At 42.1% G+C, this 26,084-nt stretch overlaps 1 protein-coding gene and 2 long non-coding RNA genes across 4 annotated transcripts; 2 read left to right on the forward strand and 1 right to left on the reverse strand.

Moving 5' to 3' along the window:
• Positions 1-9,540: 9,540 nt before the first annotated feature.
• On the reverse strand, positions 9,541-13,104 carry LOC311098605. Its single transcript, XR_014609649.1, has 3 exons — positions 12,962-13,104; positions 12,466-12,562; positions 9,541-12,270 (listed from the first exon to the last, which is right to left on the reverse strand). It is a non-coding gene; the product is annotated as an uncharacterized lncRNA (long non-coding RNA).
• Positions 13,105-13,151: 47 nt separating this feature from the next.
• LOC311099175 lies at positions 13,152-16,342 on the forward strand. 2 transcript variants are annotated; one of them, XR_014609690.1, is made up of 9 exons: positions 13,152-13,216; positions 14,107-14,171; positions 14,504-14,568; positions 14,749-14,804; positions 15,009-15,071; positions 15,247-15,299; positions 15,649-15,719; positions 15,900-15,969; positions 16,209-16,342. It is a non-coding gene; the product is annotated as an uncharacterized lncRNA (long non-coding RNA). The 2 variants fall into 2 exon arrangements; XR_014609691.1 differs by having other exon boundaries at positions 14,756-14,804.
• A 903-nt stretch (positions 16,343-17,245) lies between these two features.
• LOC311099179 (calreticulin-like) lies at positions 17,246-21,774 on the forward strand. The gene is made up of 9 exons (XM_084139859.1): positions 17,246-17,563; positions 17,913-18,014; positions 18,281-18,484; positions 18,624-18,718; positions 18,808-19,017; positions 19,248-19,361; positions 19,454-19,597; positions 19,816-19,908; positions 20,669-21,774. The coding sequence occupies exons 1-9, from the start codon at positions 17,482-17,484 to the stop codon at positions 20,945-20,947; spliced, it is 1,323 nt and encodes a 440-aa protein (XP_083995985.1). The 5' UTR covers positions 17,246-17,481; the 3' UTR covers positions 20,948-21,774.
• The last annotated feature ends 4,310 nt before the right edge of the window (positions 21,775-26,084 follow it).

Genomic DNA, 26,084 nt, shown 5'->3' on the forward strand with positions numbered 1-26,084 from the left:
ACCCTGGTGTCCTGGCTAAATTCCCAATCTGGCAATCATACCATCATGGACACATAATCTCCCCAGCTTCCAATTGGCTCATTCATCCCTCCTCCTCTCCCATGTAACTATTCCCCAGGTTGTTATTCAACTGCACCCAACTCCTTTCCCACCCACACTGAAACTAAAAATGGATCTGCCAGAAGGCAAGGATCCACTTTCTCCAAAAATGTCACTCCTACTGGAGCAGATTCTTCTTTATCGATGCCAGGCTCAAACTCCAAACTCTTCAGCACACCTTCCACCTCACTTAACTCGCATTCATTCACTTCCATTTCACCTCCAGAACCAAGTCTGGTGCACGGCTCGCTCTGTTTGCAATTGACACCAATCTTCTTCGACAACCCATCTCCATTTTTTATCGCCATCTTCCTCAAATTCAACTCCAACCTCTGCTTTCCTCATTCTCTTCACCTCTTCTTCCTCTTTTTCTCCCTCCATAGAAATTCACCTTTCTGTGTCCCTGTCCCAATATTCCTCTTCTTCCGATATTGCTTGCATAGCATCCCACAGTTTCAACAGCAGTAGTTCCTGGTTTGGGGTTTTCTTAATTGCTTATTTGGACGAATCAGGATTAGGTGAAGGTGGTGCTTCATTTGGGGTGGTGATTTCAAGCCGTGTGTGCAGTAGTTACTGTACTACCTGGGAAACACTAAAGACGGACTGTTCGTTCAACATTTATATTTTCATTAATGCCATGTTTTACATTAACACCCCCAAACAATAATGTGTAGTGCATATATGTATAAATATGTCACTGTTATTTTATTAAAAATTGGACATTTGAGATAAAATCGATGCTGCTGTGCCAGTGAACAGCTTTGGAACACTGAGCAATGGCTGCACCAGGTGGCTGTATAACAAGTGGGTTGCTTTTTGACAATAAGGCACCGGACTGTCTACAGCAGGGGTCTCCAACAGGTCGATCGCAAGCTACCAGTAACTCGCAGCCCATCAATGAGTAGCTCGCCAAATAATTCTGAAAGTACATGCAATTTTCACGTGTTCCACCCCAAACTGTCATAAACAAATCTCACAAGTATCAGAAACTGCAAGCTCCCAGCTACTATCTAATCAACATAACATTGACATTATCCCACACCTGGTTAGCCACTAAAAAAGCCAACCTAACACAATGGGCCGGTTTCCCAGATAGATTAAGCCTAATCCTAGCCTAAAAAACATTTTCCATTGACAGCACGTTTAAATACAGGACTTGGCTTAATCTGTATCCAGGAAACCGTCCCTCCATCTGCCAATTAATTTCCAGCACTATTGCCGATCTGTCTGTGTGGTGCGAACATTTGTCTATCACTCTGTGTGTAGCCGGTTGACGTGATAACCGTCTTGTGGGTTGACAGAAATACTTTCCCCAAAACCTTCTCAATGAAATGTTAACTGCAAAGTACAGGAACATGTAGCACTCTGTATCAGTAAGTCATGATCTTATTGTTTTCCTTTACATTGCATGATACTATTTCAACAATATCAAGAGTACTAATACTCCACTCATATGAGCCTAGGTAGTCTCATCACACAGTCGGCCAATCAGATTGGTCAGTCAATTACAGTCAAGCTGTGTGACATGGGTAAACTTGTTGGGGACAGTGATACAGCAGAGAGTGTGTCAACAGAGAGCAGAGCAGAGCAGGGACCTACAGAGTTAAATCTCACAGGGGTCAAGCTAGTGTTGCAGTCTGACGTCAAAGAGCCTCCATGCTTTAGGGGAGATGGTTCAGACAGATGTTCAGTACGTGCGTGGGAGGAAATGGAGCTATAGCTGCTGAAGAGAGACGTTTCCATCTTAACGAGGGGAGGCACAGCAAATATATAGCCTGCACGACATCCAGCCCTGATGTCCCCTTTCCTTTTGCCCTGTGATCCAGAGCTTTCAATAAAGCCAATCCTCAGACCCTCAGCACGACTCCTCTTTTAAGGCGCCAGAACACAACGCAACACACCACCTGACGTAGGCTTTTATAAAAACGAACACGTGTCCATCAGTGGAGGCTGCTGAGGGGAAAAATGGCTCCTAATAATGGACAGAACAGAGCAAATGGAATGGCATCAAACACCTGGAAACCATTTGTTTGATGTATTTGATCCAATTCCACTGATTCCGCTCGTCATTCCCATGAGCCCGTTCTCCCCAATTAAGGTGCCACCAACCTCCTGTGGTGTCCATCCCCCTATCCCCAGGTGAGTCTTCTGGGCTATGGAACTCTATAGCAGCACATCAAAAAACCTGACACCCTGTTGTCAGCTATCCGCAGAGTTTCCTGAGGAAGGATGCAACTAACTAACCCTTTTAATGGTTACATTTTGGGGATGACCAAATGCAATAAGGTTTTGTATAAAAAAACTCATTTACATTTTTCTAATTGTTAGATTACGAACAATAACTTTGACAAAGCATGTTTGGCATGTTGGTCTTTAGTTTTTATGTTTTACTTCTGTGGTAACTTCAACATCAAGACAGCACTTATGATTCAAAAGGTCTAAAATCAGTGTCTCATGTCCAGGGTGACTACCTTTTTATTCATTAGACGGGCGTGTCACCTAAAATTTACTGCATATCCCAGTCAAGATTGAAGAATGGGTCAAATGGACAAAGTTTAATATAAGTCACTGCTTCTGCCCGTAGTACTTCGTATGAATTTGAGTGGTTACATACAATATATGTTGACAGAATGGCTGTGAGAGAGATTGTTGCTGTGCTCCCAAGTAAGGCCCTTGCTTCCAGTAGCCCTGAAGGCCCCAGTCTTCAGTCAGTATGCTTGAAGATATGTCACCATCCAGGCCCATTTCACGGCAGATGACAATAAATGCATTGTGTACCTTTCATCACCAAAGCTGTGTTAGCATTCACTGCACATGTTGCTGAACAATTCAACCCATTTGTTAGGGTCATTGATATATGGAAATTCACTTATATTCAGTTCATAAGCATTGACTGGAATACCTCTAAGGTCCCGTGGTGAAACGAATGCTGTGCAAGGTATTGGGGAAACAGCTTTATTCCAGGGCCTGTATTCACAAAGAATCTTCAGAGTAGGAATAGTGATCTAGGACCAGCTCCCCCTTGTCAATGTAATCATATTCATTGTGACATAAAAAGGCAAAACTGATCCTAAATCAGTACTGCTACTCTGAGATGCTTTGTGAATACGGGCCCTGGTCTGTCTGCAGCAAGCTGCTTTCTGTGATCCAACTCCCTCTCCACCTGAAATGCAACATGAATAAGAATTAGTCTAGTCAGTCAGTAACTAAGCTAACTAATGAAATCAGCTAAATAATATCAAAACAGAACAGCCTACTTGCAGTAAAATAGGGAGGGGCATTTACAACTCTGTTCACAGGGCCTGTTTCTGCACATCTGCTAATTGACACAAAGATAAAAGGATGTACTTTCTATAAAAGGAGCTCTGTTCATTAAGCTTTTCAATTCTGAACTATTCAGTGATGGATGATTGCTTCATTTTTGCAAATCTTATAATAAAGTTGTTTTGAAGAATACAGTCTCTCTCTCTTTGGTTAGAATTACCACCACAATTGGCGATGAGGAGACTGAGGTTAACTGCGCGCAGGAGCTGCGTTAGACGTGGCTCAGGGAGCCCCACACTCGGAGCAGAAAGGGACCCGCCTCGGACTGCAGGGAGCGTCAGTGAACGCCATTCCGAACATGCAGAGTTAAGGGTGAGACTGATTTTCTTAAAACACAACCTCCAAATTGGGGAAAGTTCTGGGAACTTTAAAAATCATGTTCTAAGTAATTGTAGAAAATCCCGTTCTAGGAATAGGTCACGTGTTGGAGATACCAGGACAGAGTCCTGAAGAAAGCGAATCCAGAATAAGATCCTGAGGTACTATAGAGATACCAGGACAAAGTCCTGAAGAAATATGCCATGGGTTATGATCGTAAGATGTAAATGCATGAGCTACAGTGGGGAGAACAAGTATTTGATATACTGCCGATTTTGCAGGTTTTCCTACTTACAATGTATGTAGAAGTCTGTAATTTTTTATCATAGGTACACTTCAACTGTGAGAGACGGAATCTAAAACAAAAATCCAGAAAATCACATTGTATGATTTTTAAGTAATTCATTTGCATTTTATTGCATGACATAAGTATTTGATACATCAGAAAAGCAGAACTTAATATTTGGTACAGAAACCTTTGTTTGCAATTACAGAGATCATACGTTTCCTGTAGGTCTTGACCAGGTTTGCACACACTGCAGCAGGGATTTTGGCCCACTCCTCCATACAGACCTTCTCCAGATCCTTCAGGTTTCGGGGCTGTCGCTGGGCAATTCGGACTTTCAGCTCCCTCCAAAGATTTTCTATTGGGTTCAGGTCTGGAGACTGGCTAGGCCACTCCAGGACCTTGAGATGCTTCTTACGGAGCCACTCCTTAGTTTCCCTGGCTGTGTGTTTTGGGTCGTTGTCATGCTGGAAGACCCAGCCACGACCCATCTTCAATGCTCTTACTGAGGGAAGGAGGTTGTTCGCCAAGATCTTGCGATACATGGCCCCATCCATCTTTCCCTCAATACGGTGCAGTTGTCCTGTCCCCTTTGCAGAAAGCATCCCCAAAGAATTATGTTTCCACCTCCATGCTTCACGGTTGGGATGGTGTTCTTGGGGTTGTACTCATCCTTCTTCTTCCTCCAAACACGGCGAGTGGAGTTTAGACCAAAAAGCTATATTTCTGTCTCATCAGACCACATGACCTTCTCCCATTCCTCCTCTGGATCATCCAGATGGTCATTGGCAAACTTCAGACGGGCCTGGACATGCGCTGGCTTGAGCAACGGGACCTTGCGTGCACTGCAGGATTTTAATCCATGACGGCGTAGTGTGTTACTAATGGTTTTCTTTGAGACTGTGGTCGCAGCTCTCTTCAGGTCTTTGACCAGGTCCTGCTGTGTAGTTCTGGGCTGATCCCTCACCTTCCTCATGATCATTGATGCCCCACGAGGTGAGATCTTCCATGGAGCTCCAGACCGAGGGTGATTGACCGTCATCTTGAACGTCTTCCATTTTCTAATAATTGCGCCAACAGTTGTTGCCTTCTCACCAAGCTGCTTGCCTATTGTCCTGTAGCCCATCCCAGCCTTGTGCAGGTCTACAATTTTATCTCTGATGTCCTTACACAGCTCTCTGGTCTTGGCCATTGTGGAGAGATTGGAGTCTGTTTGATTGAGTGTGTGGACAGGTGTCTTTTATACAGGTAACGAGTTCAAACAGGTGCAGTTAATACAGGTAATGAGTGGAGAACAGGAGGGCTTCTTAAAGAAAAACTAACATGTCTGTGAGAGCCGGAATTCTTACTGGTTGGTAGGTGATCAAATACTCATGTCATGCAATAAAATGCAAATTAATTACTTAATTCTGGATTTTTGTTTTAGATTCCGTCTCTCACAGTTGAAGTGTACCTATGATAAAAAATTACAGACCGCTACATGCTTTGTAAGTAGGAAAACCTGCAAAATCGTCAGTTTATCAAATGATTGTTCTCTCCACTGTACGTGATTTCAGGACAGGGTCTTGAAATACAAGTCAAGAATATTCCTGCAGGTTATAAAAACATTAAAATTAATAACTACCATGTGGGTATAACATTTAAAATTACATAGAATAATTAAAAATATATATATACAAAATAAATATACAAAAAATGTATCCCCAGCCCCATGGGCACCCCTACAATTAACACATACCACTACTTTCCCCAATGCTACACATTCCTTTTCTCATGCCCTTCTGCACACTTCTCACACCTAGGAACCTCCTTCCTACACACTGCTGCCACATGCCCATAAGCTTGACACCTGTAACAACGTAAGCTATTCGGCACAAAAGCTCGTACAGGATAACTTATATATCCTAACATCACTTTGTCGGGAAGAGATTCAAGATCAAAACTCAACAGAACAGACAATGACTATTCTGTTTCACCACTCACGCCACCCTGTCTGCGTCGCACCAAACGACGAGTATCATAAACACCGGGAATCTTCCCCTTCAGTTGTTTTTTTTACTGCTACCCCAGTAATCACTCCTTTCAATGGTGCCCTTTTCTTGAGAGCAAAACAATTCACATCTCCTGTCCCCATTCATTTAACGCAGAGCGTCTGCTCCCTCTGACCAGCAGAAACTCAAACAATTATCACCAGACCACTTCTGGTTACCTTCACTGATTCCACAGCACCCAACTCTTCACCCACCTTGAAACCACAAACGGATCATCCAAAAGGCAAGTGTCCACTTTAAAAAGAAATAATCACTCCTATCGTCACAGACTTATCTTTATCCTGACCCTCGGTGCAAGCTTCGGGCTCCGAGAACTTCACCACACCTACCGCCTCCGATACTTCGCCCTCACTCACTTCCATTTCTCTTGTCTTCAATCTGACGTACAGCTCACTCTGCTTACACTTTCTACCAATCTTCTTTAATAAACCATCTCCCTTTTTCCCTACATTTTTTCCAGATTCAAGCTCACCCTCTTCCTCCCTCTCTCTCTCTTCGACCTCCTCTGCCTCCCTTTTCCCCTCCATTCCTCCTCTGTATTCCAAGTATACGTCTCCTTATGATAATACTGCACTTCTCCTGACATACATCTTGTTCTTGCCCTCTCAAGGGACGCCATTTTCCTTATCTCCAGTGCGTCCAGTCCAGACACAACAACGAGTCCCTCTGCACAATGAATGGACCAAAATTAAATAATTTGTTTCGCACTTCAGCAACAGCAGGCGTCAGTAAACCACTAATAATAACACTATTTCAAAACCATATCTGCTAGTAATCTAGAGAGGCCAGTTTCTGGAAGTCTATGGGCTTCACGGGCGGAAATTCTCACTTCCTTTACACAACGGAAAACACAATTTCACAACACATTCCCCCAGAAATTAAACGGGAAGTGACAACTTTGCGAGAATTTTTATTCTGGGTAACCAAGATTACATTTGCACACACTGTATATATATTTTCTGTTGTATTTTCGACTTCATGTTTTTTTACCCCATATGTAACTCTGTGTTGTTTTTATTGCACTGCTTTGCTTTATCTTGGCCAGGTCGCAGTTGTAAATGAGAACCTGTTCTCAACTGGCTTACCTGGTTAAATAAAGGTGAAATAAAAAATAAATAAATAAAAAATTAGTAGTAGGCTATTTCATATTGATGAGCCTAGTTTTATACCCTTTCCAAAGACACAATATCAGTTAATCAGGAAAAGAATTGCTGCTTCAGAATCATCTGTGCCTTTTGAGACAAATGATTTAACACTGACATCACAAAAAAGGTTTGGATTATGACAATGGTATGAATGATAGAATGGAATGGAATGACATCATAAATAAGGAGTTCCCAAGAAGAGACACAGCTGTGTTTAGTCTTCTTCAGATTGATCACCTCCATACATCCCTGTTTTGTGCCAACAAGACAGGCAGGAGGCAGAGATGGACAGGAGGCAACAGGAGAAGGGAACAAAGGAGAGACTGAAAGAGATAGAGAATTTCAGGGTACAAGAGGATAAGACAAAGGCAGAAAAATATGAAAGAAAAATAGGACAGAAGACAAGGGGGAACACAGATATGGAGAGTGTGCAACAGGACAAAGGGAGGATCCCGAGAAAGTGTGAGCCTGCTGTCCCTGTGCTAAATGTCAGGGTCATCGAGTGCAAGCCCAGGCCAAAACCAGAACTGACACCTGAATATGGACTCGAGCCCAATGCTGATCCAGCACCGAGGCCCAGGGCTGACAAGACAAACATGGAGCTGCCGGACATTGAGGATGAGGAGTGTGAGGATGAAGAGTTGACTCTCATGGGCAACAATAACATTATGCGTTCCTCAGATCTGGAGGAAGCCCAGCATAAGCTTCAAAAGGAGGCTGAGGAGGCCAGGCGTAGAGGCCAGGCCGAGGCCATCGAGAAATGTTACAGACACAATGATGAGGAAATCTTATCAGGCTCTAGTAATATTAGTAAAGAGGACAGCGCACCACCTATGAACGTTGCCAATGGTACGACTAATGGGGATATGGAGGGAGGAACCTGTTCCTCAAACAGTAACGAGTCAGATGAGAGAACTACCAAAGTGGACAGCGTGACAGGGAAAGTGATTGGCTGGGTGAACAAAAAAGTCAAAGAGAGAAATGAGAGAAAGATTGCAAGAACATACTGGAGGGAGGAGACTCAAAGTGATCAGTTGTACATAAACGGTGTAGTGATTTGCAGCCGTGCCCAGCGAGAGAGAGAAAAGAGGTCAAAACTCCTCAAGGGTGAGCAAACCAGACGGAGGCTGGAAAGACGCTGGCAAGAGTGTGAGGAGAAGAGAGACAGAAAAAAGAACACGCTGAAGAGGGTACAGAGAAATGGGCTCTGGTACAAGGAGTTGGAGAACAAGTACAACAGCCAGGGTAGACATGAGGACAACTCACTGCCTGATGAAGCAGCTGAGGCTGATGGTGATGAAGAGGTGGAATACCTTTTAACGTACGGGCCCTGCGACTGCGAACTCTGCAGGGACGGATACAAATGTCTCTGGTACAATTATGACAAGGAGGAGACAGACCCCAACGAGGCGAGGAGCAAGAGGAGGATAATCAATTGGATCAATACAAGAGTCAAAGAAGATTATCGCAAGAGAATCAACACAACCTTTAACATCCAGAGTTTAGTATGTGATGATTATGCAATTTACGGAAACGCCATCCTTCGCCAATGGGACCTACAGAAGATCATAAGGCGGGAACTCGTAAAAAAGGAGGAGAGAAGACAGAGGCTGGAGAAGCGCTGGAAGGAGTGGGAGAAGGCGAGGGCCGAGAAGATAAATACAATTCTTCAGAAGAAGGAACAGGCCAGGCTCAATAGACTGATAGACCTGAATCTAGAGGCAGACCAGAAGATCAAGGAGTTCATTGCTGCCAATCCAGGAATCCAGTCCCAGTACCCTGGAAGCCATACCAGGGTGGAGATGATGGGACGTTGGGACATGGGCTACCAGAGGGAGGAGACTCAGGGCCAGGAGGGCAGAGTAGGGCCTGCTACTGTACAGAAGTCCACTGCACCTCTGCGGACCAAGAAAATAACCAAATGGCAGAAGTTGCAAAAATGGTAAAGAATAGAGCTAGAGGGGAGCTGAATATGAGCTGAACTACTGGTGACAACAGTCATTTATGTGAATTTCCCAAAAGCAAAAATGTAATGGTGCCATAATGTTCACATTACCAATATGCTAATTTATCTCATCATTTTTGCAGGTTATACATGATCCAACTGTGAAAGGTCCAGCCCCAGAATGCTCATATGAAAGTTATTTCCTAATAAATCTTTTGGAAGTAAAATCATAATTTGCCTGAAAATCCAAACAGAATCAATTATATACTGTTCCTATCAGATACTATTCCCTCATAATATGGTACATTATTGGAGACAAAAGATAATCCATTTCAAAACAAGACACTTAAAAAAGAGACAGTTAAATTTGTTGCATACATTTCAAAGTGTAATTTAATGAAACAATGAAATAAAATGAAAATAATGTTATAGATTTTTTTGTGAATTAACCCTGGTAACCAAAGCAGGCAAACTGAGATGTGTCCAAAATGGCAATCCCAAGGCATAGTGATGAACAACAATATTTTCAGAATTATGAGATAAAAGTTCCAAAATGCTAAATAAAAAGTTGGTAATTTTCAAAACAGCAAAATGATTCCGTCAAGGGCAATAGAGTATTCATCCTAACAAAAATGTCTACATATATTTCAGGATGTTGTGTATCCCTGGAAATAATCTGAATTCATGTAAACATTACAGTTTTGAAAACATAGCTTCTTTCTCCAAAAAAAGTGGTCTCTTGGCACAACTTACCATGGATATTTCTGATTTGAATGAAATATTACCACTACCTTTTTAAAACCACGTCTATCTTTATTTCCCAAACACAATTCAACAATCACAATCGCTTTTTGTCTTTTAATAATTTTAAGCATATTTTAAACATAGGCTTAGTACAAACACTTAAAACACTATTAACATAGGCTAGGCCCTGTTGTTACCTCATATCCCAGCGATAATGCCTTGCATCACTACGCCTGGGAAGAAAACACTTACATTTGCTCAACTTGCCATTGGCTCAATTTACCCCAAGGCAAACATTTTGACTATATTAGCCCACACAGCTACAAGGATGCACTTTCATTCTAGGTTTAGGACCTCATATTGAAGCTTATAAAGACCCCCAACTGATGTATAGAACAATATTAAAATGATCTACTTTGGTTCAGATACAAGCATCATGAAACCTTTACCACAATACATTCCTTTGACTTGGTGAAAATACGTTTTTTGGATATAACTTGCTTACCACTTTTCCATGTGGTTTCTTCCTTCACAGACTCCATGAAATAACGACCTCTTCCTAAATATTTGGTCAAATTATTAATTTTGTGTGTGGTTTCCTAGAAACAAGGGTGGCTAAACTTACCCCACTCTCCCCTAAGACATGTTTTCGCCACACAAATCTATTCAGAATGTTGGCTACCCTAAGAAAACATTTGTGGCGAACACAAATACGTTTGAATGTGTTAGCTACATGTGCAACAATACAGTATATAGGTACAACAATTCCCTATACATCCCACCAATTCAGAAATCCTGTAGGCCTCACCCATGGAACGAAAATAAATTATTAACTTGTCTTCATTGTCTTTATTCACATGCCATATTCTGAATCAGTTCCAATCTGGTATAATGCAGAGTGCCACCTTGCGGGACTCGCACTGCCAAATGCTATTTTTCTTGCACAAATGACAGACTATCCTGCCCTCACTAGCTTTATCCCTTGTCTCAACAGTGATGGGATCATTAGTGGGCACAGGACAGCACAATGAACCCATTTCCACCTCCTCTTCTTCACCCTGCTTTTCCACTCGCTGTTTACTCTGTTGTTCCTCCTGCTCCTCCCCCCTCTCCTCCTGAACATCCCCTTTCAGTGCAATGTCAGCACATGGTGACTGGTCATGCGTCCATCTACTTGAAGAGCAGCTCCCAGCCACGAAGCCAGCGGATGGTCCCTCTCTTTGCTCTGGGAGGCATGCTGTTCTCTTGGATGCCAGAGAGGCCCACATGGTTTTCACGTATGGTTCCACATGCTCCCAATTTCTTCTTGTACAGGTCACGGAAGAGAGTTGCGCTGGTGAAATAGCTATCAAAGGTAAATGTGGTACCCTGTGCCCAAGTGAGGGACATTCAACAGGATCATGACAGCGTCATAGCACTCCCCTTTTCCTGTAGCAGATGGGTTCTTGCCTATAAATACATTGAAGTCACAGGTGTAGCCATTTCGTGAATCAGCTAAAACATAGACCTTGAATCCATACCTGTAGCGCTTGGATTTCATGTATTGTTTGAGGCTTTGGTGGGCCTTGGAGCGCACCATGCGCTCATCAATGGAAAGGTTCTGGAATAGGAGAAGTCCCTGCATGTCTCCAATAGCTGGTCTTTGAGAGGTTTGATTCTCATGAGCCGATCGTACCCTGCAGTCCCCTTCTTCTTGGCCTTTTCCTCATCCTCTGCTGGGTCACTCAAGTGCAGTGAATAGGTGATTGGCCCGAAATCTTGAGGTATTTGTACATTTCCTCCATGGATACAGGTCTCCATGTTTCTTTAAATCCCTGTTCCTGTCTTCTCTTGGCATTCTTGTTTGTGTTTGAGCGGAGAGTATCAACAATGTCATTACTGAAGAACAGCTGGAAGAGCTCTAGAGGGGTGTAGTTCTTTGAAGTGTCTAGCTGGGGTCCTGGAGTCCTGGCTGGTTCGAAGCGGAACGGTTTAGGCTCTTGTTCTGGTTCATCCTCAGTCCTCCACCTCCTCGCTGACCCACTGTTAAGAGGTGTGGCTGGATGAGCGTTCTTCCTGGATTTGGCAGGGATGGGTGTCCAGGGTGGAGTGGATGGAGAGAGGCGTGGCCTTCTTTTGCCCCATTTTCTGTGCTGCTTTAGGGCTGGAGATGATTTTTCTATTTTTTGAAGCTCTGTTCTCTATGGTTTTGTCTCAGAGGAAAGGGCATCTTCATCCTCCTCACTTGACTCTGAAACCTCAGTGAAGAGACAGGAGGAACCCCTTACTCTGGGCTGTGATGCGTCTGTTCCATTGAACGGGGAGTCATTCCCCTCTACAGTCTCTGAAGGTTCTGTCCAACCGTCTTAATCTTCCTCTCTAAAATGTATCAACAACGAAATAGGGTTAAGGTGAGCAATATCAGTTCATATGCAAATATATAATAGTCAAGGAACACAATTATGTATGAGAAAATAATAATCATACCATCATTTGAAGGCATGATATCACATGTAGTGGTCAATGGATGACATTCTATGAGAGAAGTTATAATAGTGAAATTCAGACACCAACCTCTTATTGATGCATCCAAAGAGTGTCTGGCCTGACCAATTGTGTCCGGCACTTCCTCCTGCTCCATCCATTACCCACTGGCTCACTCCACAGCAGCCTGAAAGAAATACAGACACACACACACACGAGGGAAAGACAAAGTAGAATAATTTAACTACATAGTTAATAATTTTCTTATTTCAAAGCTCATAAATACAGATAGACTTGAAATTGAAATTATAATAGACTACACACTCATTAGATTGGGGTTTAGGAACCAGAAATTCAAGCCCATATTGTTTATCAGAGCTGGCCTGGCTAACCTTAGCCATAGTCTGACTAAGCAAGACACTATACTATTTTGCTTAATCAGGCTAGCTAATTTACCAGTATGAAAAGAAAAGGCTAAACCATGCCCTCCATGTCTCAATCAGTGGGATCCATTCAATAATCCAGATTTCTAGTTGGTTAGGTAGTTGGCTAGCTAGCTAGCTAAACACATTCACTGCTTTCTTACCGTATGTGTACAAGGTAGAACCATTAAAAGTAAAACCATAATGTTTTCTGGTAGAACAAAACGTTATCACGTACTGTCTTTGATGTTATGGCTATGAAATGAAGAATGATGACATCATGTAACGTGATACCAATTTTTCCCACAAGGCAGCAGGGCGATAGTATAAATACCAACGTCACCCCTTTAAGAAATCCTCTTCCGCGCTTAACTCAGCAGTGTATGGTGTGCAGGTGATATTGTGCGGTCCACAAAATGGTAACTATTCTATATTTTTTTGCTTTAGACGATATTATAACGTAAAAATAACTATAATGTTATATGTACTACTCAAAATGTGTATTTTGCGTGGCACACGTGGCTATTTTGATTATTTTTTTATTGCATGGTGTATGTGCATGCGTGTCCTTGAACCAGTATCTGCGTTACGGATTCAAACTTCCATTCACCACCAGCTCTGCAAAAGTGAATGTCAAAATACGTTCGTTGAACACATGGAGTTTCGCTGAGTAAATATTTTCATTTTCAGCCGGTATGTACGTCTAAAGTCACTGCAACTGTATTGAGCTGTTGTTGACTGCCGAGTACCGAGTACCGTTATAAATTTTCGGTCGCTTGTAAATAATTTTTGACTTATTCTTTTTGAAGTACATACCTGCCGTAATGGGAGTAACTAACTTAAATGAAACTAGTTGCTCAGCGAAACTGTATTTGGTGATCTACGAACGTATTTTGACTTTTTATTTATTACAACAATACTACATCAATACAGGGACACATAACGCTTACAGAGCTGATGAATGGGAGGTTAATCGAGACTTCCTGGGCACTGTAGGTCTAACGCACAGCTACTTGTTCAGCGTGGCCTAAACCGCCACGTGTTAACTGTTAGCACCAGCTGAAGTATACTACCAAACGAGGCTACACCCTTTTTGGATTCGCCAAACATTATTTACGTGTTCATTTAAATAGACCTAGTGTTAATACGGAAATATTGCGTATTTTATTTTTGCAGTTTGATAAAATTCATGTTGGTAGGGACATCTGACGACACCAACTTTACTGATTGACATGGATTTGAGCTTTCAACTTCATTCCACTTAACAAGTCTTTGCATGTTATCTTATCATGCCCTTCTAACGTTTCAGATTATGAAGTACAATCTACTTGATCCTGGATGATGAATGAATCAGCAAAAATGGCTTATGATCAGGTATGGCACGCATTCACATCACTCATTGTAATTTGAATCGAGCATACATTATTTTGAATAAGCGTCTAGTGGACAAGTGATTATGTTAACTAAACTCAATAGCTTCATGATTAGCTACCTAGCTATGTCGTGTAGAACCATAGTTTTATGGTAGAATTTTAGTAAATTGTAAGCAACTTAACCCATGTCTAATGTGATGATACGTATGTTGGTAGGGACATCTGAAAAAAATGAGGAAACGCCAACTTTACTGACCAGACATGGATTTGCGTTTAACTGTTCATTCCACTTGCCAATTTTCTGCTGGTTATCTCATGCTCCTAACCTTTCAGATTATGAAGAACAATCTACTTGTTCTTGGATGACTAATGAATCAGCAAAAGTGGTCTACGATCAGGTATGACATGGATTCACTTCTAACTCATTGTAGTTATATCAAACCTACATGATGAATATTTGAATAAGAGTAGTGGACAGAAGTGATTTCTGACACATTTCAAACTGATGGATATCCATTTGGTGACGTGATTGAATTGTTTTAAATGGACAAACTGATAAAGCAAATGTTTTCCTTTAGGTTAAAGCCACTTTTTGCTGACCCTGTTAAGGAAACCAAGACCTCCCACGCTCCTGGTAAGTGCTTTGCATGGAAAACCTTAGTTTTGGACCATATGCATTTTTTTGACTATGCCGTTGATGATGTTTAAAGTATCATTGGGAATCTCTCTGAGACTATGTGAAAGAATATAGATCACTGAAACGGTCTGCAGTAGAATTCTAAAATGTCCTGCCCCTCTATGTGTATCTAAATCTTGATCAAATGTATTTGGTCCTCAGGTATGCCTGACTGGGTAGACCTGGTCAGAACTGCTTGCCCTATTCATCATGGAGCAGTTGATTGTAAGCTTTGTTTACTCAGTTGGAATGTCTCATTGCTGATACGTTGACCGCATAGTTCAGATTAACCATTAAACTATCAGCATTGTCTTTCCTAGGTGCTCTATCAGCTGTTAAATAAGACTGATTTCTGCTCTCCCTGATTACATTTTATTAATTAACTTTATTTGTTCCTCAGTTGGTGTCAGGTGGTTGGAACCTCTAGTTGGACTCATCACATAACAGTTGCCTGTAAGTTGTTTACTGCAGCTGGAACACTTTCAACCATTGCTGACACAATGATGACCGCATAGTTCAGCAGATTAACCATGAAGAACACTCAGCATTGTCTTTCGCTCCTATCTGATGTGTCAGCTATTATACTGAACCAAACATGGAAATTGGACATGTAACAACTTCCAACAGTTTTACTGAGTTCCAGTTCATAGAAGTGCGTATGTAAAAACAATATCTGGTCTTTTATTTCTGCTCATGAACCATGGGACCAACACTTTACATGTTGCGTTTTTGTTCAGTGTGGTGTATATGAGATTTTGAAGATTGCTTCTCTGTGTTTCCTGACACCATTTTTATCTTTCAGGCATGGCGGAATGGAAAGATGGCTGATCCATCATTTTTGGGGCTACGGCACAAGATCAACCACAAGTCGAGGTAAGCACTTGCGCCACACTGACTTGATGCATTCCAACAGCCGGTGATGAAAAGATTCTGCCATATGAGTACACTGATTATACTCCTACCGTTCCATTTATTTCTGAGGCCTCAATGAGCTCTACTTCAGCATCTGTTTTTGCTGTGTGCTGCACTAAGCCTTTTTCTTTTCCACTTTAGGTTCCTAGAGGCTGTCAGACCATCTGCGTTTGCAGTACATGTCCTTGACGCATGAATATAAACTGAGCTGGTATGTTTTAATGTGTACAGACGAAGTAGCTTGTTTAAGTCTGATTGGCATATTGTTTCAGTGAAGCTATACCTGGTCCGTTCTACCTGTTTCATGTGGGGGTGTGCAAATGATGATTCAATTCTTGAACTCTCTCACTGAGATTTTGATGACTACAAGAATACTGATCTTGCCCCAGTGTCTTAATGGTTGACTGCCGTGTGACTTCATTTGGCTAACTTGTCTTCCTCTTCCCACAGGGTTTGGTCATGACTGCAATAATCACCACTGACCTGTGATGTTCTTTACTATGTTTGATGGCGCTGTCAAAAATAAACAAACTGTACATGTAGTATAAACTATAGATTGGTCAATAAAAAAATACTCCCAAGCATTGACGTTTCACTTGCAGTTATAACAATAATGGGGTTTATGTGCATGATGACATTGTGCTGGTGTGTATATAAACACAACATGTAGTGTTGGTCAAAGATAATTGAATGTTAATTTCTCTACCATAAGCCACATCCAACGTTGTTTTTTGGGAATTTGGCTGTGCATCCAACCAGCCTCATAACTGGTTGGATGCACAGGCTCTGTATGTAAGGCTTCGCGTGGGCACAGGGTTTGCTGCCTTCAACTTTGTGAACAGTACCACGTGGTGGGGTTATGGTATGGGCAGGCATAAGATACGAACATGCTCTCATTTTATCAATGGCAATTTGGATGTGCGGAGACGTCGTGCCATTCATCTGCCGCCATAACCTCGTTTCAGCATAATGCACTGTCGTAAGGCTCTGTACTCAAATTCCCGTAAACTGCAAAAGTGCCATGGCCTGCATACTCACCAGACATGTCACTCGTTGCGCATGTTTGGGATGCTCCGACTGCGTGTTCCAGTTCCCACCAATATCCAGTAACTTCGCACAGCATTGAATGGGACAATGTTCCACAGGTCTCAATCAGCCTGACCAACTCTGAAGATGCCCCTACCTTTAAGGTATCTGGCTAACCGATGCATATCTATCCCCAGTCATGTGAAATCCATAGAATGGGACTAATGGATTTATATCAATTGACTGATTTTCTTATGAACTTTGACTCAGTAAAATCTTTGACATTGTTGCGTGTGTATTTTGCTGCTTATCAACCGTTAGCTGATGAGGATTTGACTCGAGCAGCGCCTGTATCAGTGGAGGGTGCAGGATTTTGTTCTAGCCTAGCAGTAATAGTTACCCTGTGTGCAATATTCGTTCAGTAATTCTTTAATATTTGGCAATTTAGTTTTCAGGGAACGTAAAATCTCAATTTTGGTTAATCCTTTCTGAAGTATACGGTAAAGGCAGCCACAGTACCAGATGTACTACAGCATCCAAGGTCGCGGATTTTTTTCTGTCAGCCAATGAAACTAGGACATTTGTTCCGAGTATACTGGGATTGGTCGGACAGACTGGGGGAACCTGTGTATGTTTCGGGGAGCAGAGTGGTCATTCATTTTGTATTGCTAAATTCAATAAATTCGCGACCTACATCATGCTAGTGTCGGTGCTATTGATGATTGCACTAGCCAGTGCCGAACCATCGGTGTATTTTCGAGAGCAGTTTGAAGATGGGGGCAAGTTCCATTTAGTGCAGGCTGCAGCTATTGCCAACTAGCCTAACGGCTAGCTGACCTTAGCTCACTGACATTAAGATGCTAGCTGGAAAATCTATCTAACCATGATGAAACAGAGTAATGGCTAGCTATGTAGTTCGCTAGCTATGCTTTGTGAGACGCGATAATGCATGCGTAGTTGTTTGCCATTTAGCCACACTGACTGCAAAAATGGCCGGCTAGCTATCAAGCGAATCAAATTGATAGCTAACGGATCAAGCTAATCCTAATTCATGTATGAAACGTTCGCTAAATTGGTTTTATTCAACCATGCCAATATTTGCTTCTAACAATGTATTTTTTCTGTCAGATGCTTGGAATACCCGTTGGGTTGAATCCAGCCATAGGTCGGACTATGGGAAATTTGTCCTGACAGCTGGGAAATTTTATGGAGATGCAGAGAAAGACAAAGGTAGATGTCATGGACCTGAGACTTCATGCAGTAGAGTAAAGAACCTTGAATGTATATTCTCTTACCTGCTAATGAAGACTATTTTATCTCTCTGAAATATTATCTGGTTTTGTGACCCCTGTCCATGTGATGAAATATCTGGTGTTGTTACCCCAGCATTGTTTTGAGAATTTCAGATTGTCAGTCTTACACATTTCTGCTCTCTGTGTGGAGCAGGAGCCAACTCTGAAGTTGAAGTAGTCCAAAACATATCTTATTCCTCCCAGGTCTCCAGACCAGCCAGGATGCCCACTTCTACTCTTCTTCTGCTCGCTTTGAGCCCTTCAGCAACCAGGGAAAGACCCTGGTGATCCAGTTCACTGTCAAGCACGAACAGAACATGGACTGTGGGGGAGGCTACATCAAGCTATTCCCCGCTGACCTTGACCAGGCAGACATGCATGGAGACTCTAACTACAACATCATGTTCGGTAAAGTACACCATGAACAATGAGATTTGATTGAGAACCAGTTCCTCCGTTGTTACACATTCAACATTTAGAGAAATTGTTCAGGTTCTACATTTATTTTGTATTGCTAATCATAGTGATTTTTTTCTCCCATCTCCAGGTCCAGACATCTGTGGCCCAGCCACAAAGAAAGTTCATGTCATTATCAACTACAAGGGCAAGAATCACCTAATCAGAAAGGACATCAGATGCAAGGTACAGTAAGCCTATATCACAAATCAGGCTTTTTCAATATTTTACTTCCTCATTGGGAGGAATCAAAATCAATCTTCTTTGTTTTTCAGGATGATGAGTACACTCATCTGTACACTCTGATCCTGAACCCTGACGACACGTATGAGGTGAAGATTGACAACAAGAAGGTGGAGTCTGGAAGTCTGGAGGAGGACTGGGACATTCTGCCCCCTAAAAAGGTCAAGGACCCTGAGGCTGTGAAACCAGACGACTGGGATGAGAGAGAGAGGGTAGAGGACCCAGACGATAAGAAACCAGAGGTGGGTAGATGGACACCTAGCCCGCCTGGACCCATGGCTGTTCTGCATTCAACAATGCTACGCTAGCTAGCCACATTATTGTGTTGGCAGGACAATGGCAGAAGCAGACCAGGCATCTAGCCAGCTACTCTGATGCAAAAGCAATCCATCTTGTCAATCTTTTATGAGTAATATGTCTTTCATGAATTTAGTTTTATTAATGATTAGTTAATGATTCTGTTATTTGTCAGGACTGGGATAGGCCAGAGAACATTGCTGACCCTGACGCTAAGAAGCCTGAGGACTGGGATGATGAGATGGATGGTGAATGGGAGCCACCCATGGTCTCCAACCCTGACTATAAGGCAAGCAGTCAGACACAGTAGCATTCCCTATGGTTTGGATTACTGCTTCAATTATATGAACAGCTGTTTGATTGATTTGTTTGCCCTCTCAGGGTGAATGGAAACCCAGCAAGATCGATAACCCTGACTACAAGGGCAAATGGGTGCATCCTGAGATTGACAATCCAGACTACAGTGCAGACTCTGAGATCTACAGATTTGACAGCATAGGAGTCATTGGCCTGGACCTGTGGCAGGTACTGTGGAGGCCTTTATTCAGTCTTTTAATACTTTAGTTATTGATCATTAATAATAAAGAGTGGAATCGTATTAAAAAGGATTCAGTTTGGGATCATTATTTTAAAAGCCTCTATATTTTAATTTCATCGAAAAGTGAAAAGGAAACGCATCCCTGAAAGAGTATTTTTGCCCTGAAATGTTTGAAGTAATTCTGACTTATTCATTGCCGTCACAGGTGAAATCTGGGACCATCTTCGATAACTTCCTGATCACAGATGATGCTACGCTGGCAAAAGAGGTCGGCAATGAGACCTGGGGTCAGACTAAGGTCAGTGGCACTCACCTCTCAGGTTCAAACTTTCACGCTTACATATTCACACTGGTGTCTCTCTCGAGTCACATTCCCCCCAACCCCAATTTGTTCTCTGACAATTTGTTCCAGGATGCTTTGTCTGAATAAATTCACTAGTTTGCTTTCAGATCCTTATGAAGACATATTTGTAACGTTGCCGACCAGCCAGTGGTGTAAAGTACTTAAGTAAAAATACTTTAAAGTGCTACTTAAGTAGTTTTTTGCCGTATCTGTACTTTACTTAACTATTTATATTTTTGGCAACTTTTACTTTTACTTCACTACATTCCTAAAGAAAATAATGTACTTTTTACTCCATACATTTTCTCTGACACCCAAAAGTACTTGTTACATTTTGACAGGAAAATAGTCCAATTCACACACTTATCAAGAGAACGTCCCTGGTCATCCCTACTGCCTCTGATCTGGCGGACTCACTAAACACATGCTTCGTTTGTAAATTATGTCTGAGTGTTGGAGTGTGCCCCTGGCCCCTGCCATCTGGTTTACATAATATAAGGAAGTTGAAATGATTTATACTTTTACTTTTGATACTTAAGTACATTTGAGCAAATCCATTTACTTTTGATACTTAAGTATATTTAAAACCAAATACTTTTAGACTTTTGTATGACAATTGAGTACTTTTTCCACCACTGCTACCAGGACACTACAAACAGTAAAAATTCTAATTTCTGCAGTTTGTTAAAAAGGCTGTATTTTTCATGTTCTGTAGGATCCAGAGAAAAAGATGAAGGAGTCCCAGGAGGAGAAGGAGAGGAAGAAACTAGAGGCGGAAGAGATGGCAAGGAAAGAGGAGAAAGAAGTGGAAGAGTTGGAGCATGAAGAGGAGGAAGAAGTGGAAGAGTTGGAGCATGAAGAGGAGGAAGAAGTGGAAGAGTTAGAGCATGAGGAGGAAGGAGTGGAAGAGTTAGAGCATGAAAAGGAGGAAGAAGAGGAGACTGGAGCACAGGAAGAGGAGGAGGAAACAGACTCTATAAAGGATGAACTTTAGAGGACTTTGACTTTCTCATAGGGGCAACTTCCTTCTTTGAGCCTGGGGAGAGATTCTGCATCATTTCGCTTTACCATCCAGTCAGCCAGGCCTCAAAGTAATAATGTTGAGAGAACGGGAGGTGAAGGAGTCATTTACTGCAAAATCGGTGCCATTTTTTAAATGTACATTTTTTGTTAATTTATTGGATTTTTACTTGCTAGTTTATCCCCTAATTAATAAAAAAACGGACCCTTTTTTGTTATTGTATCAAATAATAATTCACATTTGGTAATATATTGGCAAATGTTTTTACTGTGTTTTTTCTTACAGCCTCGACTTAATGCTAACCTATTTCTTGTAAGTAGGCTTTTTGTAGTCCGTTGCTCCACCAAATATTACAGATGAAGTCTAATTTAATGGAGCTTGTTTGTTTTGTATTATTAATTCACATTGAGTGATTATGTACACCATGTGAATCCTACTTGACATTGATATGCATAGTGATAGTTTCCCATTCATTCCATTTCCATTTTCTTACTAAACTAAGTCACACACTGGAATACATAATATTAGGTAGAATTTAGAAGTAACATCTATAACCTCACCTATCCAAATTCAGTCAACAACCTCTTATTCCACCCGCATTCAGCCAAGAACTATTGTAGCCAAATCATCAAACTTTTGTCTCTCAACCACTAACTTCATAATTCCTAATGTAGCATATTGCATTTGTTCCCCCCTTATTGTTTTTGTAGATATTTGTTACCTTATTTGGAAATTATGATTACAGAGATTGTTGTGCAAAAATACTGTACAGTAATAAAAAAGAGGGCTGTTTGGATTTGACATGTGTATGGTGTGCCTTTGTTAAAAATCACCATCACACTATACTACTTGTATTTACAGGCAATTAGAAGTCAAACTAATTAAATAGCACCATATGGATGCTTCTAGGCATTTTTCTACAGAGCAGAATTAATCACAAACACTGACAGCCTTTCATAAAATCTCTTTAGAAAATATTTGTTCTCTGTGTTGAAGTTATTGTCTTGCGATTTAGAGGAGAAAGTGACAAGTACGCAGTTTAATTTCCAATTGCAGTTACTGTCTCTCCAAAGTGAATATTTTGTATCACCAGCAGTCAGCATCGTCTGTCTCTAGGTCCAATGTAGCTTGTTGAAGCCTTATCTGCCCTCCTGCACATTTGCGTCAGCAGAATAGCATGTTATTAATATACATTTTGCACCATATAAAGGGCTTTATAACTTCTGTAATGCAGCACAATGACAATGTAAACAGCGCTAATGATGTTTGGACGCCTCTGAACTCAGCTAGTATCAAGGGTCGACTCCCCCACGTGATGAAATGCTCAAGAATGGAGTCGGAAGAGTCAAGGAGAAATTGTCAAATTTACTAGAAGCGCCAGTTTACTCCAAACAGAGTCGACCATGGTTATGTCGAGGTAAATAACCGAACTACCAAAACCTTCTCGGATAATCGCTTTGGGATCCCACGCTTTGCACGGGACCGCAGCCAAGATCTAGTCGGGTACCCGGGGATGCAATGGGAGAGCGAGTACCGCAGAGATGATGCGTTTTGTACTGGATTGCTTGCGGACGCCAAGGCAACGGGCACCGTGCAGTGAGAGGTTGGTATTGGGATAATGGATTAGGAAATGCTTAGTTAACGATAATCTAATTTTCTACATTGACCCATCATCCATAATGGAGCGAGGTCATGTTTAAGGTTAACGGCTCACCCTCCTATGCAATTTCAACAATCGTATTGTGAAGAGATGCTTTTTTATGAATGACCAGTAAGAGGCACTAAAGCAGTGAATGTTTCATATCTTAGCAATGATCGTAGTAACAGCTGGTCCATGCATGCAATACATTATATTCAGGGACATGCACCAACAATAAAATATAGACTATTTTAGACAGACAGACAGCAATTGGTTCATTTTCAAATTGATTGCAATTAATTACATTCTAAAATGGATTTCTTGGTCATCACCCCAAAAAGAGAAATATAAGCAAATAATTTCACAAATGTACACCTATCGGAAATAGGTCTATATAGTAGATTGGGCTATTTCCTATTGAGTATAATAAATAGCCTTTTACATTCACCTGTACACTCATTCATTTTTCATTGCTATTTAAAATTATCCTTTGAAAACTGTATGGTATTTATTGAAGAACAAAAAGGTGCAGTACAACATTTACTGGTGCAAATGTTTATTAAATCTACTGTATTCAATAACACTAGATAGGTAAGAGTCTTCAGGTGAGGTCTCCCTTGACATATAGTGTTGCATTGACACTGCAGTCATATTGATATTACAGTCATTCTCAAACGAGGCTGTTTTACTTTAGAGCCCTCTGAGCTCTGAGATTTTCACTGGGCATAGCCTATTCCTTTAGCCCATTCCTCTGCAGCTTGGAGCAAACAGTCATTTGCATAGAGAGACAGCAGGGTTAATACAGTGTAACACAGTACTGTGGTATTAACTTTGCTTTGTCAGAGACAATCGGCATCATGGAAATGGTTAATGAACAAGTAATGCCTCTCATACTGTGGTTTGACAGCATGTCCTTGAGGAATGGCACATTCCCATTATTTCTTATTATTGTTAACCCTTCACGGTGCTGAATCAGGTATGGGGGGGATAGATGGATAGTGGTTGGAGAGGGGAGATAGGGGGAGGAGGTAGTTAATTCTTCTGTCATGGATGGACAAGCTTTTTATGGGCTACCCTGGAAATATGACTGCCCCTCTCTTTTCCTGTCCTCTCCCTCTTCTCTCATCCCTCCCTCCCTCCCTCCCTCCCTCCCTCCCTCCCTCCCTCCCTCCCTCCCTCCCTCCCTCCCTCCCTCCCTCCCTCCCTCCCTCCTGATTCATTCTCCATCTACATGCAACCCCTCTGCACAAGCTTAGTTGGTACATTCTCACTCTCTGCCTCCCCTTCTCCCCTCCCTCTTTTACTGCCTGGTGCCCATACATACACACAACACACACAGCCTGCCTCAGTTTCCATATGCACCATCTGTTTGACTGACAGACTAATGAGAATGGATGGAGTGGGGATGGAGGCTGGGGAAGAGGGGAAGAGAGAAGGGGGAGGAGGAGGTGAAGGAAAGGGAGGATGGTTAGGTGCAGCATCAGTTTCATCCCTCCTTAAACATTCCTGTCTTCTCTGCTGGTCCCCCAGGGACAAGGACTTTGTGGAACAGGACGAGTGTGTCGCTCAGAAGACTGGAGAAATCAGAGTAAGGCTACACGTTTCTTATTACATTCATTTGGTGTGCGTGTGTGCGTGTGTGTGTGAGCGTGCGTCTGTGTGTGCACGTCTGTGTGTGCATCTGTGTGGGTTCTCATGTATCACTGCCTACAGTAAGGTGTACCTGTTATGTGCGAGCCTGATCAGGATATACAGGGTTTCTAATGGCACCTTACATGAGCATACAGTACTGTATGTATCAGGTCTCTTAGCTGAGAGGCTTCTGTGTTGTCATGTTGTTCTGTGAATGAGGATTGAGGAAGACTGTACAGGTATTAGTAATCCTTTAGGGAATCACTAGCCTTAAATAACCAGATTCCCTTATCCTTTACATATCTCCAAATGATTTTCTCTATCTCGCCTTCCTTTTAGAGCAGGCAAGCTCTGCATTTGCAGAGCCAAATGAATAAAGAGTACCATCAAGCCATGAGAACACAGATCATGTCTACTGGTGTCCTTCAGCATCATAGGAATGCCCATCCCAGCATCATAGGAAAGACCATCATTGTTTCAACTACAGTACACTATGAACACGTTCCGTGCACCGCTGCCTGTGGAGATGTCACTGTGTGAGATTCTATTTTTGTAAGCCTTCAACAACCTGGGATGGAGCTCTGTATCCCCCGGCAACAGCATCTCTTTGACTTCCGAGAGGTGGCCCCGACGTGATCTCACCCAAAGCTGATTTCCTGTCTCAGGATTATTGTTGCAAATGTCTATGCTACTGGGCCCGTATTCAAAAGGGAGTGCTGATCTAGGATTAGGTCATTTGTGAATACAGGTCCTGATCCACTGTGTTTTTCTGCTGTCAAATAGCTGCAATGTCACAGTGCAGAATGAACTACTTTGTGCATAAATGGTAGTAGATGCATGATAGATGCATTGTAGCATTATGAAGGTTACTCAAGTGAATGAACTGCCCCTCTATCCAAGGTAGCAAGTTGACGTTGGGAAAATGTCAGATTTGTTTAGCAAGATTGCAAGTTAGCCTAAAATTGTCCCTGTGTCAGCTTGCTATCTGGGATGATTCTCCAAATTATCACAACTTGATCCCCTAGTGACATCTTTTATGACCTTGAGCAGAAGGGCTGAAATCCTTTCCAGACAATAGCCAACTGTCAGGATGAGCTGTGCATATTGAGCCTGAGTGAAACAGCTCTCTCATGGTTTATGCAGGTCTGAGTCACTACAGTGAGATTTTATCTCTCTCTTTACTTTGCTTCGCTCACTACAAAGCTGTTTAGTCTTTACAGCTGAAAATAGAACTCTCAAAGTGTAAGACGCCAGCGGTTGAAGTGTTGAAAGTGCCTGTGAATATAAAGTAATTTATCTGTACATTGTCTGTCATTCATAACACCTCTCGCACTAGTGTATCGACAAGCTCATTATCAAAATACCCATGTGTGTAGAGCCCTGGATACTCGCTAGGAAAGTGCCTCAAGCATTGCTTGAACTTTGGCTCTTACACTACCCCCCCCCCCCCCCCCCCACCCCCCCCTCTCTCTCCCTCCCTCTCGCTCTCTCTCACTATCCTCCTCTCCTTCCCACTGTCCTTTCTATTCCTGCCCATCCCCCTCTTTCTTGGCAGTTTTTCCTTCCGTCAGTTAGATTTCTAATCATTCCTCTTTTTAGATTGGATATCAGGTTACTGCTGTGTAAAATTAATGGAAAAGCATCATTTCAAGTAAGCCTTATTTCTGCAGTGAAAGGCACTTTGCATAGCTCTGTCCCTAGCCTCTATCTCCTCAGATTTTCAGTAACCACTGATGTCTCTCTCTCTCTCTCTCTCTCTCTCTCTCTCTCTCTCTCTCTCTCTCTCTCTCTCTCTCTCTCTCTCTCTCTCTCTCTCTCTCTCTCTCTCTCTCTCTCTCT

The sequence above is a fragment of the Coregonus lavaretus genome (genome assembly GCF_964263955.1).
Source record: "Coregonus lavaretus genome assembly, chromosome: 23".
Classification (NCBI taxonomy): Eukaryota; Metazoa; Chordata; class Actinopteri; order Salmoniformes; family Salmonidae; genus Coregonus; species Coregonus lavaretus.

Excerpts from the sequence above, each read along its gene's own strand:
- LOC311099179 (XM_084139859.1), top strand. The coding sequence starts at position 17,482 with ATGCTAGTGTCGGTGCTATTGATGATTGCACTAGCCAGTGCCGAACCA. Across the intron at positions 18,015-18,280 it reads AGATGCAGAGAAAGACAAAG|GTCTCCAGACCAGCCAGGAT; the intron begins GTAGATGTCATG and ends TATTCCTCCCAG. Across the intron at positions 19,362-19,453 it reads TCTCCAACCCTGACTATAAG|GGTGAATGGAAACCCAGCAA; the intron begins GCAAGCAGTCAG and ends TTGCCCTCTCAG.